General features: G+C 30.0%; 7 protein-coding genes and 1 non-coding gene across 8 annotated transcripts; 2 read left to right on the top strand and 6 right to left on the bottom strand.

The window, feature by feature from the left end:
• Positions 1-446: 446 nt before the first annotated feature.
• IOC4 (Ioc4p) lies at positions 447-1,859 on the bottom strand (the record flags this gene model as incomplete). The annotated part of the gene is made up of 1 exon (XM_001643545.1): positions 447-1,859. The coding sequence occupies one exon, from the start codon at positions 1,857-1,859 to the stop codon at positions 447-449; it is 1,413 nt and encodes a 470-aa protein (XP_001643595.1).
• A 918-nt stretch (positions 1,860-2,777) lies between these two features.
• Kpol_1073p26 (MADS-box domain-containing protein) lies at positions 2,778-3,557 on the bottom strand (the record flags this gene model as incomplete). Its single annotated transcript, XM_001643546.1, has 1 exon — positions 2,778-3,557. The coding sequence occupies one exon, from the start codon at positions 3,555-3,557 to the stop codon at positions 2,778-2,780; it is 780 nt and encodes a 259-aa protein (XP_001643596.1).
• Positions 3,558-5,616: 2,059 nt separating this feature from the next.
• On the bottom strand, positions 5,617-5,964 carry ARG80 (Arg80p; the record flags this gene model as incomplete). The annotated part of the gene is made up of 1 exon (XM_001643547.1): positions 5,617-5,964. The coding sequence occupies one exon, from the start codon at positions 5,962-5,964 to the stop codon at positions 5,617-5,619; it is 348 nt and encodes a 115-aa protein (XP_001643597.1).
• A 624-nt stretch (positions 5,965-6,588) lies between these two features.
• On the bottom strand, positions 6,589-6,687 carry Kpol_1073trna2. Its single transcript has 2 exons — positions 6,650-6,687; positions 6,589-6,625 (listed from the first exon to the last, which is right to left on the bottom strand). It is a non-coding gene; the product is annotated as a tRNA-Phe (tRNA).
• Positions 6,688-9,173: 2,486 nt separating this feature from the next.
• Positions 9,174-9,617, bottom strand: APS2 (Aps2p; the record flags this gene model as incomplete). The annotated part of the gene is made up of 1 exon (XM_001643548.1): positions 9,174-9,617. The coding sequence occupies one exon, from the start codon at positions 9,615-9,617 to the stop codon at positions 9,174-9,176; it is 444 nt and encodes a 147-aa protein (XP_001643598.1).
• An 857-nt stretch (positions 9,618-10,474) lies between these two features.
• MLO127 (Mlo127p) lies at positions 10,475-13,762 on the top strand (the record flags this gene model as incomplete). Its single annotated transcript, XM_001643549.1, has 1 exon — positions 10,475-13,762. The coding sequence occupies one exon, from the start codon at positions 10,475-10,477 to the stop codon at positions 13,760-13,762; it is 3,288 nt and encodes a 1,095-aa protein (XP_001643599.1).
• A 523-nt stretch (positions 13,763-14,285) lies between these two features.
• On the top strand, positions 14,286-17,369 carry Kpol_1073p30 (uncharacterized protein; the record flags this gene model as incomplete). The annotated part of the gene is made up of 1 exon (XM_001643550.1): positions 14,286-17,369. One exon carries the CDS (start codon positions 14,286-14,288, stop codon positions 17,367-17,369), a length of 3,084 nt encoding a protein of 1,027 aa, XP_001643600.1.
• A 177-nt stretch (positions 17,370-17,546) lies between these two features.
• On the bottom strand, positions 17,547-20,621 carry URB2 (ribosome biogenesis protein URB2; the record flags this gene model as incomplete). The annotated part of the gene is made up of 1 exon (XM_001643551.1): positions 17,547-20,621. A coding segment is annotated over one exon (3,075 nt), but the record flags the coding sequence as incomplete, so codon positions are not given.

The following is a 20,621-nucleotide window of genomic DNA, read 5'->3' on the forward strand; positions in this document are numbered from 1 at the left end:
TTAAAAATTCAATTCAGGAAATTTTGAAGGAGATTTCTTGGATACCTGCATAACGTTTGATATTTTAATCAAAACAATACAATCTATTATGAATTTGGTCTTCAATCAATTATAGCAGTTTTCAAAAAACTGACTGGGATTGATTATAGCTCTATTCGACTGTTTGTATTTATATTTTTATATGTAAATGTAAATAAAAATATTTGTGTCGTGTTGAAGTAATTCAATGACGCTTAACTTGCATCATATCTCTTATTCATTTTTATATATAATTCTTTAATAGTCATTTATTTCATCCTAATTGTACATAAATAATTTACTGATGTAGTTAATAAAACAAATTTAATATAATACAACTGAGGGAAAATCCTCTAGCTTTAATCACAATATGGAATTGAAAATGCTACTTAAAATGCAAAAGCCCATTAATAATAATTACATGCAGTTTATTCAGATTGTTTTTCCTCATTGCTATTTTTTTCAGGTTCTTCAATAGCTTTAATTGACCATTTTGATTCATCTGGAATTAGTTCTGATTGGTATATCTCGCTAAAAAGAGATTGAAAGCCGTCGAGGATATTCCATTCCTTTAACAAAGAATACTTCAAATTTATCATAATTCGGAAATTTATTAATAATTCGGAATTTGACTGAAAGATGGTAATGAATTCATCATTGGAACCATTATACTGTAGAGCCAATTCTAATTCGTCCAAAACAACTTCATAGTCTTCTTTGATGTCAGAACTACCTTTATCTAAATTGTTAGGATCTGGGATCAAAAGATCGACTATTAATTTATTCACTCCTGTTAGTTTATCCATAATATCCAGTTTAGTCTCGGAATGAGTTTCTTGGTTTTTCTTCTGTGCCAATTTATTAACTAGCCTGTTAGTGTGTGACTTCAGAGATAGATCTTGCGGACCTAAACCAACAACATTCCAATCCACATCATCTTCGTATTGATATTTCTCTATCTTCGGAATAGTAGTAATTGATTTAGTAGCTTTTGTTGAAGGTTTACCTTTTGACTTCGCTTTTCCTTTTCTAGATGTAGTTTTTTGTGTTGTAATTTTCTCTTCTTCGATAAAACTATTTTCTTCTTCTTCTGCTTCTATTTCAGACAATTGATCATCGGCTAACTCTTTTACTTTTGTCCTTTTGGATCTTGTAGCTCTAGTGCTTCTTTTTGGCATCTTCTCTTCTTCTCTTTTTCTTTTCTCAGATTGTCTTGCAGATGTTCTGGTAGGAGCTTCTGCCTTTCTGCTGGACCTCTTGCGAGTCTTGGTGTTTGTTTCTTCATCTTCATAATCATCTTCGACATATTCCTCTTCATCGGGCTTACCGTAGGAACCATATTCTACAAAGTCCCATATATCGATTCCATTCGAACCTTTACTAGCCATTTCATATGCTGGAATTAATTTCTTATTAACTTTCTTTTTATTAGCTGTTTTCAGCCAGCCTTTACACTCTTCTACAGATAACGGCTGTATATCACTTGGTTTAACCCAAATATAAGAATCATCACATAAAAATTTCACACAATAATGAGATTTGATAACATCATTTTTACGAAACTTTAACATATCTGAATAAATTATGAATTTATCACTATTATTGTCATCAATCTCTTCAGAAACTTCATCTTCGTCGTTTTCCAAACTATCATCTTCATTTTCATCGACCTTATCCTGATCAATTTGTTTTGCTTTACTACCATGAGGACCTTTGAATTTATCCTTCAAAACGTTATCAGGAATTATTTCAACAGGAATTATCAATGCAGGCCAAGCTGGAAACCCTTTAACCTTTGCAAGAACCAAATCGGTTGGCTGATAAATAACTTCGCTAGTCATCGTTTGATCTTTATTTTCTAGTCGTTACTCTGCCTTGTTTCAGTTTCTTTTCAAGCCTAGAAGACTGATCGCAAATATAACAGTATTGCTTTAAAATCTATAGGAATATCAATCGGGAAACCCTCAAAATCCAGTATAAAAAGAATTACCCTCAAGTCTATCCAATTGATAGTTGAAACATAAATTAAGCACATCTTAATTTTAAATATGTTTGATAGATGAGTTAGCTTGTTCATCATAATTCTATATCGTCTATGAATTTCGAAATTTCCATAAAGGAATTCTTCAAACCAAAATTGAAAAGAGGCATATGAAAATGGGAAGCCATGTGTATCACGTGATTATGTACACGTGATATATCGATACAGCACGCATTGTTCACGTGACCGGTTAGTCATCCTTTAGAACATCCAATTATAGTAATAATGGCGTCGCTATAATGATAAAGTTGAGATCAAAGGATAATAATAAGAACTATATTTTTAATTTGAACAGAAGACAAGTGTCAGTGTCAGTGTCAGTTTCAATTTCAGTATCAGCTACAGAGAGTAACTTTTATTTGCAACTGTAGATTGCAAAAGTGGAGTTTGCAGTTAGCTTCGATTTTATATTAGGCAGTAAGGGCACTGTCATGCAATAATATAAATTTACAACTCTCTCCCTCTATATATATTGTTATTTAGAAGATATATAAATGTAAAAAATAGAGTTTTATATTTCATTATAAATTGAAATTGGAGACTGGATCCCAAACAGAATGGAAGTTTATGATGCCAATATCATAGTTTTGCAATAGAGATCACATTTGTGCCTATACATTCATTATTTTATTTATATAAATATATATTGGGATAATAATAATATATATGTATATATTATTATTTGTGAGGTATGGAAGGGGGGGGGTACTTTGAAATTCTAATATTGACCCTGATGAGATTCTTGGAAATATTGTTGATAAACTGCATTTTGCTCATTGTTAAAATATGATGGTGAAGCGTTATATGAAGCTTGAACGTTTGGAGGAACATTGATTGTGTTACCATGTTGTGGTTGTGGCTGCATACCTTGAGTTGGGATTAAACCAGAATTTGGACCATTTTGTTGGGATTGTAGATTAGGTTGCATGTGTGGATTGACCATTTGATTGTGGTTATATTGACCATTGTTAGGTATATTACGAGAATCAATATCATTATCTTGCTTTATATTTGGTATTAATTGATTTGATTGAAGATGCCCCTGCTGTTGAATTAATGAACCTGCATTATTTGGATTGCTATTAACATTTTCGTTATTATTTGTTGAGATATTATCGCTGTTGTTATTATTTGTATTGCTTGCGTTAATATGTTGATGATCATTTTCTTCTTCTTCTTCTTCCTCATCTGGAGCATTTAGACATGCTTGAATTAAATTTCTACCTTCTTGTTGAGTAACAATTGGCTCGAATTTTGGTGTACTAAATGTGTATACTAATCCAGTCTCAGAAACTACCAATAACAAAACTTGGGTACCAGTAAGAACTGATAATTCAAAAGCTTTCTTCATAATACCGTGTTTCCGTTTCGAGAAAGTAACATGACGTCTCGTTTTGTTTTCAATAAATTTGATTTCAATCTTTCTTCTCTCCTTTGTTGATCCATCATTTGAGTTCACTGTAGTGTTTTCATCTCCACTATCATTAGAATCACCCATATTTGCAGGATCTCTAAAGTAGTTAGTATCTAAAGATATATGTCTTTGACTATGGTTTAATTGATAATATTTACTATCAACGTAGAAGTATGTCTCTTCGAAATCCAAAAGAAAAAAGAAGTGCTTTAGTTATAACTATAGGAAGTGGATGTGGTCCCTGTTCAAAAATCAATGACAATATTCTGATCTGGTTTAAAGAGCATAAAATATTCCCCTTTAATAGAAATTCTAAATAACAATCAATGACTTCTTAAAAAGGTCTTATTTCTTCAAGAAGAGTATATGCTCTACACTATTAGAAAATTGAAACTTTATCAAGATAGCTAGTAGAGGTTTAAAAAAAATGAATGAATAAATAATTAATTACATCGATAGATAGATAGATTGATAGATGGTTAGATAGACAGAAAATAAATAGCATACACACGCACACCAAAAGTTTATTGACGATATAGCTAACGAATTAACTAAGGAAAAATAGTTGGGTTACGAAACCATAATATAATAATAAAAGGAATACTAATTACAATTCAATATGCAGCAGCAGCAGCAGCAGCTATGGGACAAGCAGGTAAAAAAAAAATACAGAGAGAGAGCAATTGCAACAGCAACAACAGCAATTGTATATCTATAGAGAAAGAATTTCTAAAAATTGTGTACGCCTCATAATAAAATATTTAAATTACACTAGAAATTCTCTCTTTACTACAAGGAGTCCCCTAGGTGGAATTATCTGGTTACAGTTAATATCATTTTGACCTAAAACTGAGGAAATATAATAAATTTATTATAAAAATATAATTATTAAGAAACTGTAGAACAAGAGATATTAAAATTTTATTATGGAAGAGATGAAAAGCAATCTAGTTCAATAATAGTATCACAATAAACTTATTGAACAAACTACCTGACCGAATTGTAATAAATTTCGGGTTTGAAAGACGGGATCCTACATCCCTACTATTTTTTTTACTGACTAACGTCTTTATTCCCAACTGATGAGCTATCAACTCTCTTCCTTTCTCTTCCTTTCCCTTCCTTCCCTTCGTTCTTTCTAAGTTTCATAATACTCACTTCAACTTTCTCGTGCACCTAACTAGCCTAACTACTAAAGATCGAGGAGAACTAACTGTACTTCCTTGACTCACAAAACTGTCCACCATCACTGAGAACCGATTGCATCCAAAGTTATTGCATACGTGTGAGCATCTATGAAGTTTCTCGGTATATATCTCTCTCTCTGTCTAATTTAAAGTTACCGTCAAGAAAGAGAAAACTGGCTCAAAAGCAAATGAACTTTAAGTGGTGTTAACTATCTAATCTGATCAAAATTCCAACTCGATTGAATTCGATTCAGCTCAACTGAACTAAACTCAACTCTTTTCGTTTCACCTCGTTTCAACCCACAGGTGTCAGATCCCACTTTCCCAGCAAAGTGTGAACTATCCTCAACTCAAGTCTCGAGCCCCCCCTCCCGCCCAATTTACTTGGATGAATTGGCTTCTTAGGTTATAGATTCAGTTGGTTGAACTTGAACATCTCTCACTCTCTCTACATCAAGTTTTTTCGATATTTCGTGTGTCCCTCTGTACAGAGGTTTCTAAGAAAATTTTGAGTTTTTACCTTATCTAATTTTTTTTTTCACTTTCTCGCTCAGAAGTCGAGGCACATCCATTCAACTAAAAGAAAAAATAACAGATCAAGATCAAGTCATGACGTAATGGTGTCCTATAACAGATGAAATGAGATGAGTTGAAATGAGATGAGTTGAATTGAGTTGAGCTAAGAGACGAGACGAGACGAGACGAGACGAGACGAGACAAGATGAGATGAGATGAGATGAGATGATTCATTCAATTCAAGAGTTATCTTAATAATAGCCTAATTATTTATATTATGTTGTTATGTGATACGTAATTTTGTTGGAAATACAATGTGGTGGTGAAACTTTCTCTATTAGATGCAGGGATTTCATTTTAAGTATAATATTTATATATTTGTTTATTCATTTACTTAAAAATGGATATATTGAGGAGTTGTTACAATCGAATCTCTCATTTTAGCTGTCTTCTTTTTTCAAACAATTGCGAACTAAACTTTTACCCTCATTTTCCTCGATGAACCGTCGCAGCTTGGGTGTGGAAAATGTGTATACTAATTTTGAATCAGTTGATGCTACTAAAAGTAACATATTTACTCCTGTCATTACTGAAAGTTCATAGCATTTCTTCATTAATCCTATTCGTCTTTTGGAAAAGGTTACTTGTCGTCTAGATTTGTTGCTGATGTACTTCAATTGTAATTTCCTTTTTTTACCATTAGGTTCATCTTCTGGATCATCTATGTAAGTAGGGTATGGCCTTGCGCCGTTCTCGAGATGTGCTTCTGTTGATTCAACTTTAACCATGTTTTCTTATCGTAGTATGATATGATATGATGTGATATAATATAATATTCATATGATAAATAAATAAATGAAATTCCTACAGCAGTTTGCTGTGCAATTTACTAATTGAACTCTTCCTTCCTTCTACGAAATGAGGGTTATCCAAAAAAATTAATAAATAAGATAAAAAATCTTAATTAGATAACCAAGGTCTTAGATCTGGGTATTTTAATAGATGCTATCTATTTAACTCTGATTTTATTCTAATTTATTTTCTGATGCACCCAGTATTCTTTTTGTAAGTAGTGCTTAGTTGGGAGAGGGGGGAGGGGAATTGGTTGGAAAAAATAATACTATTTTACTTCAATCAACCAATATACGAAAACAAATCAGGGTGTCGATAAGAATTGTTGTTGTGTAAATCTTGAAGTTTTAGATATGCAGATTTGTAGATGATATAAAGTAGAGAGTTGAATCAACTCTTCAGAATGCAGGATCTTGGATAGGAACTTAATTCTAGTTGCATACTTTCGCAGTAATTTCTCACTATTTTTATTCAGTTTATTAATAGAACTTTATTAATTTGTTATATGTATTTTTGAAAATTGTGGAAAAAATTGAATATCGAAAAAAAATAAAAATAAATGCGAATTCTGTGGATCGAACACAGGACCTCCAGATAACAGATGATTTGACCGAAGTTAATTCTTCAGTCTGGCGCTCTCCCAACTGAGCTAAATCCGCTTAGTAACTTGTGTAGTTGAAGCTTAAACTTTTGTTGTAATTGTTTTTATGGTAAGATGATCTTTGTATTGATTCCACGTTAGTACAAGATGACAGGAATAAGGAAAGAGGATCTGTCATGATTGTTAAAAGGAATGACGCTAATAGATAACTGACATGACGTATATAAAGGGCATAGTTCCTGAAGTAAAGATATACACTTTTGTTATTAAACAGAAGACCATAGAAATCTTTATATATTTAATACTACTGTATAGTTATTATAATAGTTAATTAACCTCATAGAGCTTATAACTAGTAACCTTAAGTATTTACTTCTACGGCTTGTTTCCCTAGATAAATACTTAATACATTGATATTCAATATTCCGGATCAAACAATACATCTTTTTGTATTGTGTATTGATTACGCTTAAGTACAAAATGATAAAATAAGGACAGAGGACTTTGTCATGTTTCATGATAAGAATGTCACTAATAGAACGCGAATACAACGTATATAAGGGACATAGTTCCTGGAGTAAAAGATATACACTTTTGTTATTAAACAGAAGACCATAGAGATCTTTATATATTTAATACTACTGTATAGTTATTATAATAGTTAATTAACCTCATAGAGCTTATAACTAGTAACCTTAAGTATTGACTTCTACGGCTTGTTTCCCTAGATAAATACTTAATACATTAATAATTAATATTCCGGACCAAACAATACATTTTTAGCATTGAAAATGGAAAAAGTATATTAACAAATTGTATAATGCCTAAGTCTATCTCTCGATTATATTAGTAAACATGAAATTGCCGTAACACAGTAATTAAACACTCTGGCGTGTATCCTTTCTTGAATAAATATACACTATATATTAATACCAGCTCAAGTTTATGAGATGCAGGTTGATTATTTAACCTGTAAAAACGATGATTATTAAATATGTTGAGCATTTATTGTTAAATATAAAAACTACAAAAGTCTAAAATATAAACTCAATTGTCAACGCAGAAACTTCAATTGCAACTTCATTGTAATTTCAAGAATTATCCTTCCTTGCTTCAAGAGATCGAGACGGTCTAATAAAAAACGTATACTTCACATTATACTTTCATTATTCGTAAACTAGAGACGATTAAATTAATTTGTAAATTTTATCATTGTATGATATTATGTCATATAGTTAGACCAGTTATAATGGCAACCTGCATATTAATTATCAGAACAAATAATATCATAATATGCACTTTTGTCATACAGTGAAAGTATATTTCTAACAAGAGAAGCAACATATTAATGTACAATAGATCGTCAATTATTTTATAAAGAAACTAAATCATCCATAAAACTATCAAAACAAATGGAGAATGCTGATTACTCGAGAATTAGCTTGCAATCATAAAGATAAATAGAGTTGACTATAACAGAAAAAGAGGTCAATAATAATGCCACTATTCATCTTAAAAAAGTATCAATTGCGAATTGCATGTATTCTAGTTTCAATAAATAAAAATGCAGAACAAGGTACCAATATGTTTCTTCCATTCTGAAGAATTGACTTATAACGATATAACTATTATAGGAGACTATTCACTCCTAATATCACCTACTGAAATTCAAATTCCTCATAATCTTGATATTTGAAACTATCACCTTTCAAATTGAATGCTAGGTCAGTCCTACTATTATTCGGTGTTATATTGTTTGTATTTGATGGTAGTTGCAGCATAGTGTGATTTTTGAAGACGATTATAAAAATAAGTAACATTTATTGTCAGTTGCATTATCCAAATACAATCCTCAAAATGTAAAATCTTTGCAACAAGTGATACATTGAGGGTCAGATTAAACTATTATCGAGATATTATAATTGCCTGGTATTCTAATTAATGATGGCAATAAAGTCATAATCGATCAAAATTAAATAATAAATGCGGCTTGGTTGGTTCGAATCGTATACTCATCGCTATGGCTATGCAATTTCCTATGATATTATATCTTTAGAATCAAGTATCATTGTTTTCTAGCTGGTTGACAACATTGCAAAAGCTGACAATTAGTGATTATCTTGCGCCAGCATATAGTGATTAAAAAACGATTATATGCAATCGAATATATATCCAATAATATATTGAATTAATGTCTAGAACGTTCAATAATGGAGAATTAAAATAGATTTGGCTAAAGTCAATATTAGGTTCTAATCATTAAGTGGAGTATTTGTTCTATTTTATAATATTTTATTTCTTTTTTTTGAAAATTTCATAAAGAATGTAATTCCACCTTATATTTATTTGATGTGCCACCTCAATGTGTCTGCGGCTGGAACATCATTTTCATTATTGTCATACTAAGACTATCTAGTAAGTATTGGTAATTTCGAAATGCAACATTTGTGATCTTATCTTTTAAATTCAAATCGCGCAGTTACCAGGGGGAAAGGAGAGTTTCCTTTGCTGGATCTAGCCCTCCAAAGAATTTAGGATCACACCTTAATCTAATCTATCCATATTGCCTAATCGTTCCAATAATACATCTTTTGACATTTCCTGCAATTCTCCTCCAATAAACATTTCATCCATTACCATGTAAGCTTTGTAAAAATTGAAAACGATATCTAATTCACAAACGTTACCAAAAAATGAATCTAAAACTTCGACGAAAAGATGTATATTAGAAAGATATATAGACTCTTCGTCTGCTAAATCTATTCCCATAATAAAATATAATCCAGCATATCGCTTATAAACCAATTTAGTCTTATCTGTGAAGGATTCAATAAAATTGCTTTGATTCTTATGATCTCTAGCAGAAATCAATCTGTACATATTAGAAATATAACGTTGAGTATCCTCATTTGAATCCAATTGTTCGTACCATCTTACTAATCTGACAGTACCCTGTTTGTTAAGACATATGATGAATTGAATAGCCATTGTCAAATATATATATATCAAAAAAAAAATTATTAAAATATAAATCTGAGTCTACAACCTAAGTCGAATTGAAGTTCACCCGTCATTCACAGATCACAACTCCTTCTTGACACACAAGATCAAATCCACAAGTCCAAGTTTCACTTACTTAATTACCAGAGCTTCGAAATCGAAATAGCAAATGGTCTTTTCATCACTTGCCATTTCGATTTCGAAGTTTTTTTTCGTTTCCTTGGTTCAAATTAGGTAAAGATATCAGATCAGATCAAGATCTTGATAAAAACAAAATTATTAGTTTAGAAGATAGGTGACTACCTTACCATAAACTTAAGGATAGTGATTGGGAACAAGTCATATTCGATTTATAGGTTCAGAGGAGTGAGAAGTGGAGAGAAAAAGGGAAAGTATATATTTGTATCATGGAAGGGACTATATAAATATGACTTAAGATTATACACAACACAACATTTAGCAGTTTCATTACGTTGTGCTACTGTTAATTTCAATATGTAATGTCTGTTTGTTATTTAGTGTCTCTTGAATATGTAGATAGGCTTTATAAGTGATAATTGAGTTGTTTCACTTTTGATTTAGTGATGCAATCTCTCTCCATTGAATTGGTTTGTGATGATTCAATTCCTATTGTTTGCTGGTAGTCCTCTCAATTGTACATTGTTTTTTTTTTCCTATTTAAAGAAAAATTTTGAAGGTACAATAAGGTTAATAATAATAGTAACCTCTAGTAGATTCAGGAAATCTTCTTTTGCAAAGGTATTTGTATTGTATATACTCAATCAATTATTAGGTGTGAGTATCGTTGCTGGTACTTGGATGTTCATAATTGAAGCATTCATGGTATGACTTTGAATCTTTTGTTATCACAATTAAAGGGCTCAAACAAGTTCGTTAATAGCTTTAAGGTTAAAGATAATACGTTAATAATTGTGGAAAATGCATCGTTGCTTAAATTTAAATTCAATGCAACTTTAAATGAAACTTCAAAAATTACTGAAAAACGAATATCTGGTTATATTGTTGCTGCTTTCCAATTTCAAGATTTATTAAATGCAAAGGATTACTTAATCCTTGTCAAAGAGGTTGGGAATTTAGAGATCTGGGATTCAGAATTTAAGTTGATTGATTCCTTGGACACTGGGTATAAATCAATAGATCTTTCTCAATTCAATTTATTTTTGGGTATTGATTATAAGTTGAATAGATTGTACATTAACTTATCAGAGTATAGAATTTATGTCATTGAATTGGATCAAACAAAAGATTCTATAACTTTTAAAAGAAATAAGAATATTGATGAATTAGCATGTTTTTATGAATCTAAGGATAAGATTTATCAATTTGAATCTTCTTTAGAAATTGACTACACGGTTGAAAAGGAATATTTCTCACTGACAATTTTAACTTGTAATGAATCGGAATTCATTAAAAGCTTTGGATTGATTAATATTAAAATTTTAAATAAGGCAAAATCATTGTTATACGATGTAATTGTAAACCAGAACAATTTGAAATTTGATTCAAGGAATCCCATTTTAAAGGTTATTCCAGGTTTTGCAATTTGTATTATATCAAATTCCTCAATTTTTATCATAGAACATCTTATTGGCATACAACATGTAGTAGATGGAAAATCATTAGAAAGCAATCCATTGTTTCATATACAACAGGATGGTAATATTGTTCCTAATATTGTTGCTTTCAAAGACTCTGAAAAGATATTTTTTAGATTTATCACTGATAAAATGGAAATCTGGGATTTAACGATGAATTTAATATATGAAGATGGAGATATATATAGTTTCCATTGGAGTTCATTGCAAGTGGAGTCGAAGAAGCTAGATTCTAAATTTATTTCTATGGTACCTATTGACTCTTTAATAATGAAATTTTGTTTCCTAGTTAATGAAGATTATGATTTAATCTTATTCGACCTATTTTCCTTATCACAAGTTTCAAGGCTAAGATCATATTTGGATAATAAATATTGTATATTTGACGCCCAATTAATTGGTTACAACTCAAAAGTGCAGATGTCTTGTGGCGGAACTGGATCGAATGAGGGAATCATCGAAATAGAATACACTGGGTTTAATGACTTATTTTCTAATATAGAACCTATATTGACCACTGCAAATGTCAAACGTTTCTGGGATACCAATCATGGGGTTTATTACTTAGATGAAACTTTAAATCTTCGCAATAATGGAAAAATTATAATGAAAAATGAGGATGTGATTTATGTAACCAAAGATGAAAAGTTCATTACAAGAAAGTATAATAATGATATTATATTGGAAATATGTGGAATTGAAAACAGTATGGATTATGCATATATTGATATAAATGGAGTTTTAAAACTAGGTGGAAATTCAAAAAAATCGTTGAAATTAGATATAGACGGTGAATACAAATTTGTCAAATTTATTTTATTTGCTAAGATGATTGATAGCAATATATATGTTGTGATTGCATATGAGAATAATATTTTGATAGTGAAAAATTTTGAAATTGAATTTCTTAGAACGTCAGTGAAAAATATTATCTCAGATATTATTATCCTTCGAGATAAAGACCATGAATTGCAACTTTTAATATCAGATATATTTGGGAATCTACAGATACGACACATTAAGGACCAAAATCAATATATAGATACGGTTTTGAAACTTACCAACAATAAGTTAAAGTTGTTACTGCTAAACTGTAATAGCAATATATTAGGATATAGTGATGATATCTGCGTCATGATGAGAAAAAAATCGGATGAGTTTGAAATTCACAAAGTTCATACACCTGTTAGCTTTGATAAAGTCACTTTGGGTGTCAGTGGTGAAATGTTTCTGGAAACTCCAAAGGGTAACATATTTAAGTTGAAGAATATTTTTAATACAGCTGAAAAGTGTATGCCAACTACAGTAAACAAAAAAAATTATTCTAAAACGCATGATTTTATCAAATTTATAACACTTCCTTCTTCGTTGAAATATTCGATTTGTTGTGGTATAAAAAATGAATTTAACAAAACTCTTGAGAAGGAACAAGTATATTATGAATTGCTTTTAATTGATAATGACACATTAAAGGTGGAGGATCGTTTTGATATTTCAAAAAAGTTTCCTTATACTAAAATATCAGATATCACAGCAGTACCATTTGACCCAGATGATGAGACAACGGCTGTCCGATTATCATACGCTAAGCAGTTGATGTTGAGCAAATGTTTTGTCGTTTCTTTAGACTTAGAATCAGTAGATGATGAGAGTATGCCAAATTTTCTACTATTTTCTTTAGATGAGAAGAATTTGACAATTGATCTTCATACTTCTATGTCTACTTCCTTTAATATCACGTCGCTGAAGAATTATATAAATAATTCTCTCTTAGTTGGAGGAGAAACATTGCAAGTATATGACATTGATTACTTAGTTAAAGACAATGCCTTTAAGATCACTTTAAGATCAAATTCTCTATATCCAAATGCTTTTATTACGAATATGACATATATTCCAGGTTCTAAAATCAAATCAAATATTGAAGAACATTCAATATCAAACATATCTCATAATTTGCTGTTTTCATGCTCTCCTTTTGAGGGAGTAAAAGAGAACATAATAATTAAGAGGTCTGATAATACGTATGTTATAAAACCAATTATTGGATCTTCAAAACTGAATCCTATTTCTACAGCGGAAAAAAATACCCTTTTAATGTCAGCGACATCCTTTATCGATAATGGTACTGTTATATTTATAGGTGTTTTGTCACCTAACATACTTTTAGTATCTCTGGTTCTGGACAACAATGAGATTGCCAACATCAAAGTTAGATTACCATATACAATAATCAGTGTCAAAGCATTGGATGATTACAGAAAGTCCGCCAATGGCAATAACAAGACAATCATGAAGGATGGAAAATATTCTGATCTATTCCTCATAAGTACCATATGTGGTGGGATATTTTTGATTAGGAAGTTCTCTGACTTTAGCATATTTGATGAAGAAACTAATGAATTCATAAGAACAGAAATGGACGGTATAATGCAGGATATCGGTTATGAATCCAATTCTGATGAAATTTTATTATTGGACATGAGAACCAAGCAGAAATTTATCAATGATTTATAGCATTAATCATATATTCCTATGTTCTAAGACTAATACAATATTAGTTAATAAAGTACATTAATAATTAATGATAATATTCGACATTTATGTCACAATTGTTTTCTGAAGATCAATTAAAGGACAATAAAGTTAATTGAAGAATTGTGAATTAGGAGAGTCGATGATATATAATCTGTTGGTAAATGATAGATATTAATAAGTAGGTAAATGAGAATAATTAATGGCTATATATTGTTAAGTGTCAGTGGTTTGAGGCTAAAAATTGAGTCTTGTTACATCTTGAAAACAATATCTGGTAGCGAGATTATTTTTAAATTAATTTAAAAGAGGGTAACTAAACTGAGATCAAAGGTTTAATACATCTCTAAATCAATAAGCATTTAAAACTATTTAAAGATGTCATCTCATCAAGAAACTTCCATGATCATTAATTAAATCGATAGGATAGGATCAATCAAGGCAATTTTCATCGGTTTATTGATTTCATTAGTTAAACATCTAAATACGGTTGTTGAGGAATGGAATGAAGAGCTATTTCAACACCTCTAAACAAAATAGTTTAAAAGTTTGGGATATTGTTGACTATTCAAAATGCAATAGAAACCTCTCAATTGAGGAATATAATCCTACAGAGGTGAAGAAGATACTAGGATTTTATTATGATGGAAATAACAGGTTCTTGTATGTATATTGTAACAACTGTATACATATTTGTCTGAACAGAAAAAGCATATTCAAAATTCCTGTACATAATTCGATTAGATCAGTTTATTATTTTGAAGGATATCATTTGCTATTCTTAGAAAATGGTTCAATTAAGAAGTTAAAAGTTTTAACAGGTGATAAGATATCATTTTCTGAATTTACATTACAATCGACTATGAAAAATGAAATTAGGTTTCATCCAACTTTGATTGTAAGCAATGGAAGTAACTTGTTCTTTTCACCTGATGAACATTCCATTTATACTATCATAAATATTGAAGAAATGAGATATGATTGTATTTTTGAATTGACTATGGGCCACTTGGTTTATTTTAATTTCTTAAAAGTAACCGGCGGCAAGACCAATTGCAACTTGTTAGTTTGTATATTTATCAACAAATATACACAAAGTTTATTTGTTGACATATCAAGAATGGAAGAGATAGATTTCAAATATGGAAGTATACGAAGGTTTGAAGTACCATCCTGTAATTTGAAAAATCTTTTATTTAACAAACTAAATGATAAAGTGTTAGTTCTTGTTAATAGTGAAAATATATGGACTATTTCAAGCACGACGTGCAAAAGGTGGGAAACAAAGGGTATAGATAATGCATGTAAACTATGTGATAATTTACAAATCTATTCGCAGGGAAAGACGCTTTTTTCCTTGAATGTATTCTCTGAAAATGGAAAACTTTATCAAACGACACTTAATATTCAGGGATCAAATGAAAATATTGTTCCTTGGAGTGTATTTGATACATATATAGGGAAAAATTATCCAAATGATAGTACGTTGATTGTTCAGAAGTTACACAATAAAAAGTATATAATTGTGACAGCAAGTAGTGGAATAATTGAATATGACGTGAATAAGCATTCTATCAAATATTTTCATGGAATTGAGTTCAAAAGGGCAAATTATTTTGACTCTAAAACGTTTTATATTGATAAAATTTCAGCAATTCAATGGTTAATATCATGTGGCTCTTTTACAAATAATTTGGGTTTTATAGAGAAGACAGAACTGACACCTTCTTGTTTGCCAAAACCTTTTGATGTTATCACGTCACCATATTCATTAGAACCGATTAGAGATTTTTGGATTACAAAGAAAGGTGTTATTTTTGGATATAAATCAGGTTATCTGGCTGAGGATGGGATATTTAATAACAACCAAAAAGAATTATTAGGTTTTAGTCATAAAGGTGCTGCACTTATTAAAGATTCATCCGATATTATTGCATACACCAATATTTCAATTAGGAATACATCCTCTAAATATTTCTTAACTTTATTGAGCAATGGAATTTTAGAACTCCGGAAATATGATATTAACAAGTATAAGATAATAAAGTCTGAGGTCTACAATCGGTTTCATGAAGGTTCGATAATTACGATAACTGGAGTGTTTCACAATGATGATTTGTGGTATGCTGTTCTAGAGGACAACGTGGTTAGCGTGTTTAAAAATGGAGAACAAATTGTACAAGAAGATTTTTCTACTTCCTTTGACATATTTGAAATTAAATTAATAGCAATGACAGATAAAATTTCAAAGATAATTCGTACCATACTGGTAATCTCAACTTCCGAAGGAAATGTTGTATTTTTTTCTTCAACATTGAAACGTTCCTTTCTAGATTTTAATTCATTATCAAAGTATCCATATAGAATTATTGATCTAGGTACTGATTCTGGATTGGTGCTTTTAAACAGTCATTCGAATACATATATAATTGATATGTCAAAAATGATTTCTTATCACATTTCTCCTGGGATATCTTCAAATAACATTAAGGTAGCAATAGGAGTAGGTCAGATGTATTGTTTAAACGATATGAAAAGTATCCATGTTTATAACATTTCTGACTTTTGTTTGAATAGTACAAAATATGTAAGGACACCCTATAATTTTGAAGGTTGGATTCCAATAAAAATATTCAAAACTGCATATTTAGATAAAAGTGTTGTACAATTAAGGGAAAGTACAACTCAATCGGTAAAGTTGATATTATTTGATATTATTAACATGAATGTGATTAAAGAACTAATATTAGGATCTCAGAAAGTAATAAATTTCTTAATTCCTGTCTGGAGCTCAGAAAATACAGAAACTGCAGTAGATAATGAAAATGTATTTCTATTATGTCATTTCAAAAACGAATCTCCACTTATTAGCGTCATTCAAGTTGATAATCAAGGTATAAAGATAAGAACGTTATCAAAGCTGCCTTCCCATATATATAATATATCATATTGCATTGATTCTAATGTTTTAATTGGAATAGGTTTTAAAATAATAGCCTTCAAATTAAATATTGATGATCATAATAACTTTCGCTTGAAAGAAGTTCAGTCAGAATGTCATAAGTCAAAATTGTCAGGTCCTGTCATGTTTCCAGTTTCTGAAAGTGGAATTATTAGTATTTTTAATAGTTACGGTGATTGCGAAATATACAATAGGAATGGCCAATTGTCAAGTTCAAGGCTTATCAAAGAACTTGACTTATTAGGTATAGTTAAATGTGTCTCAGTGAAGAGAGTGCAGAACCATCCTGGAGGAATACCTGATAGAATTGAAAATGCTCTATATGAAAATAATATTTTTGCGGGAAGAGTGCCTTCAATTTTTGAAACAAAAATTCATTGTTATGGTCGAACTTATTATGCACTTATTGATTTTTCGAATTCTCTTAACATATACGTCAATTTTGAAAATGAATTAAAGCTGATTAAAAGGTTCAAAATTGAAGAAGAAGTTATTTCTATAGAACCAATTGAACTTCATCCAAATTACTATCTATTTTCTTCAGGTAAAAATGATAAGATTCCGAAGAACCCCATTTTTCAAATCTGCTGTTCAAACAATAGGATTTTTAGTGTTTTTGAACTGTGAAATATACCTAAAGCACTATAAATATTTTTACATATACTTGAATTAAAGATAAATTTTGTATTACGTACATATTATTTATTATACAGTGTATTTAATGTAATATTATTATATTTAATTGGGATGTATTCCCAAATCTATAAAATGCAATATAAGCTTTTTATTTGCCTTTGAGAAAGCTCAGTCTTCACGCCATTTTCCTAGCTTATTATAATCAGCGTAAAGGGTTTTGAAGTACTGTCTACCTGAATTGTCCAGAATTGCATTTACGAGATTCAGTTCATTACTCGAAAGGATATCAAATATTGAGTATATGCACGAAATTAATTCCTTTCTAATGTTAACTTCAAATGGCTTTGTAATCGACAAATGAATAAATTTCACAAGTAAAATTGGAATGTCTTTTCTTAGTGACTTCTTTATTAAACTAATATTAGATCCAAGTGAATTTTTAGTCGAGCTTTTAGTAACTATGTTTGATGGCTCACAATAATTTGTGATAGTTCTCGAAAGGGACTTAGCAGAATCAAATGAAAGTCCGTTGGATATATCTCTTGATAAAAATTCCAACTGAGAGCAGAAAAGGTTGTTTAATAAATGGTTACGGTTTGACAACTTGATTCTATGAACTAATAAGATATTAGAAATTACCTTGTTAGTGCTAATGTAAATGTCGTCGTTATTTGCCTTAACCTTAGTAAAGGCTTGATTCAGCCTTATACATATTGGAAATAACAATTCGATAGTGTATTGACTGAATAACCAGGATTTTGCAATCAAGAGCTCTTGGATAGAATTTAGCACTTGAAGAATAACATTTCTAAAATCTAGGTATTCTTCAATCTGTGTAAAAAATACAGATATAGATTTAGCAAATAAAATTGAAGCTTCGCTATTTCCTACATCGATGGCAGCAATTAGGGTGTTATATAGTTCTAAAACTCCTTCGGTGTATTCAGATTTGGTCGAAGCTAATGAACTTATAACGTTGGTAAAGCATGAATTGAATTCATCATTTTTGGATTTAGTACGCTTTAAAAGAACGTACTTAACACCCGGTAATATTGTGTCTGACTCTATCCCATAGGATCTCATTACCAGATAATGTGCAAATAACCATTCAATTTTATCAGAATATAAAGTGCAATACAGTAGAAATGAATTCGATAGCAATGGTAGGTCAATATTATCCATATCAGCATTTTGAAGTGATTGGATATTCTTTAATAAGGATTTAGAAACAGTTTCTTCGATTTCAAAATGTCCTACTTTTAAAATAGAATAAATATATCTCATTAAACTTGATTTCAATTTCAAATCTGCTGTATCTGAAATAATTAGAGCTGCCCTCTTGAAGAATACAGTTTTCAGCTCATCCACCAATTGTTCTGGTGAGTTTATTAGTATTAAAAACGTCATAGTAAAAAATCTATCATTCTCATTAACACCTTGCAAAATGAAATTTATGGAATTCTTAATGAAGGTAGAACTTGATTCGTCTTTAATTTGTGATAAGTGATTAGACCAAACCTTCTCAAAGACATCATTTTTAACTGGATATTCTTCTGAGTTTACAAATGAAAAATTGTACAACTTACTTATATCATGTTCAATGCTTGATTTGAAAGTTGGGTATTGAAGTAGGTGGAGAATAATATTCTTATCATTTGAAGTAGCGTGAGTTTTTGAACTAATTTTATTTATTAATTCGATTCTAGTATTCTTATTAAAACATTGAATTGGAATATTACTTAAGTATAACACAGCGATGTCATTTTCAAATTTTTCAGATAGTTTTGAAACAAGTTGAAAGATGATATTGCTTTCTTCAAAAAAGTCATCGTTGTTGAATAATACTTCAAGTATGTCTATGTTTGAATCCTCAATCAAATAATCGATTAAAGTTTTTAATGACTCTTTGTCAAATTCGCTATTTATCAGGGAGCTCCAATTAACAAATATGTCTTTTAATATACTGCCACGTATACTATCCTGCTCTTTATCACCAATATAGGAAATAAACAGTTTGATGACAGGTTCTAAATCAAATTCTTTATATTCTCGTAATTTAAAATAATAATAAAATAAATCTCTGGAAACTTCATCATTCTTGGTTGCTTTTTGAAATGATTGAGTGGATATGTTATCTAATTGTTCTTGTGAGATAACATTGTCATAAACTTCCATTAATAAATACCTTGATCTCCACATGGAGAATTTTGTATCTTCAATATTATAAATTGAATTCAATGTATCCTTCAATTGTGGTAGGACTGAAAAGGATAATTGTTTTAAACCTTGTAGAATCACTTCAAGAACTAAGATCTCTAAATCTGATGCAGCACTATCAGTAATTTTGGATTTCATTGAACTCAATAATTGTATCCATTGACTTACTGATAATGACACTAAGTTTCTAGAAATAAAATCTGCCATATGCGCATCTTTTAAAAATAAATTGGTCTTTGCGACATTCTTGATACAATAATTTTCCCATAGTTCTAAGAATTTAGTAAATTCTCTTGCATTAATATAACAGGTAATTAATTTTTTCCAAATTATATTAGTCTGCTGATAATGGCCCTGGTGTTGGTCAAATATTAAATCCATTAATAATTCACAATGTTTGATACCCACTTCAATATCCAATTCTAATATATGTGTGATTAGGGACCAAAATTCCTTATCATAAATATTTGAATCTTTTGCATTTGTTAAGCCTTTTGTTAATAAAGTTTCCAAAAACTGCTGTGATAGTGATTTTTTTGATAAAGAAAGTTTGTATAAAAGTTCAGATGATACATTTGGTGTTACAGCTGTCAAAGTTTCAAATACAGTTTCTAATTGTTTGAAATTCATTTTTGATAAATAAGTGATACAATTTTCAAATAGAATTATTATAATCTCTTCATTTAAATTATTTTTTTCTTTCTCAACAAATGTTGCTAAATGTTTAATTGAGTCAACATATTGATCAAATAAAAATATCCCCATGAATGAATTCAATTTATTTATACCCCAATCTTCGATATTTGAGTTAAATTCATTAATGAATTTCAATGATGCTAACAGTAAATTTTCTGAATAACTTTTTGAAACTTTATTAGTTATTTCAGGTATATTATCTAAATCTGTCAATTTAATGATTTCAGAAACCAATTCTTCTCTACAAGAAGGATCTAGTTTTTGTTCTAACGGTATCTTACCGATTAAATTTAATGTCTCACCAAAGATCTGGAATCCATTATCAATTGA

Source organism: Vanderwaltozyma polyspora, genomic scaffold (assembly GCF_000150035.1).
Source record: "Vanderwaltozyma polyspora DSM 70294 KpolScaffold1073 genomic scaffold, whole genome shotgun sequence".
NCBI classification, from domain to species: domain Eukaryota; kingdom Fungi; phylum Ascomycota; class Saccharomycetes; order Saccharomycetales; family Saccharomycetaceae; genus Vanderwaltozyma; species Vanderwaltozyma polyspora.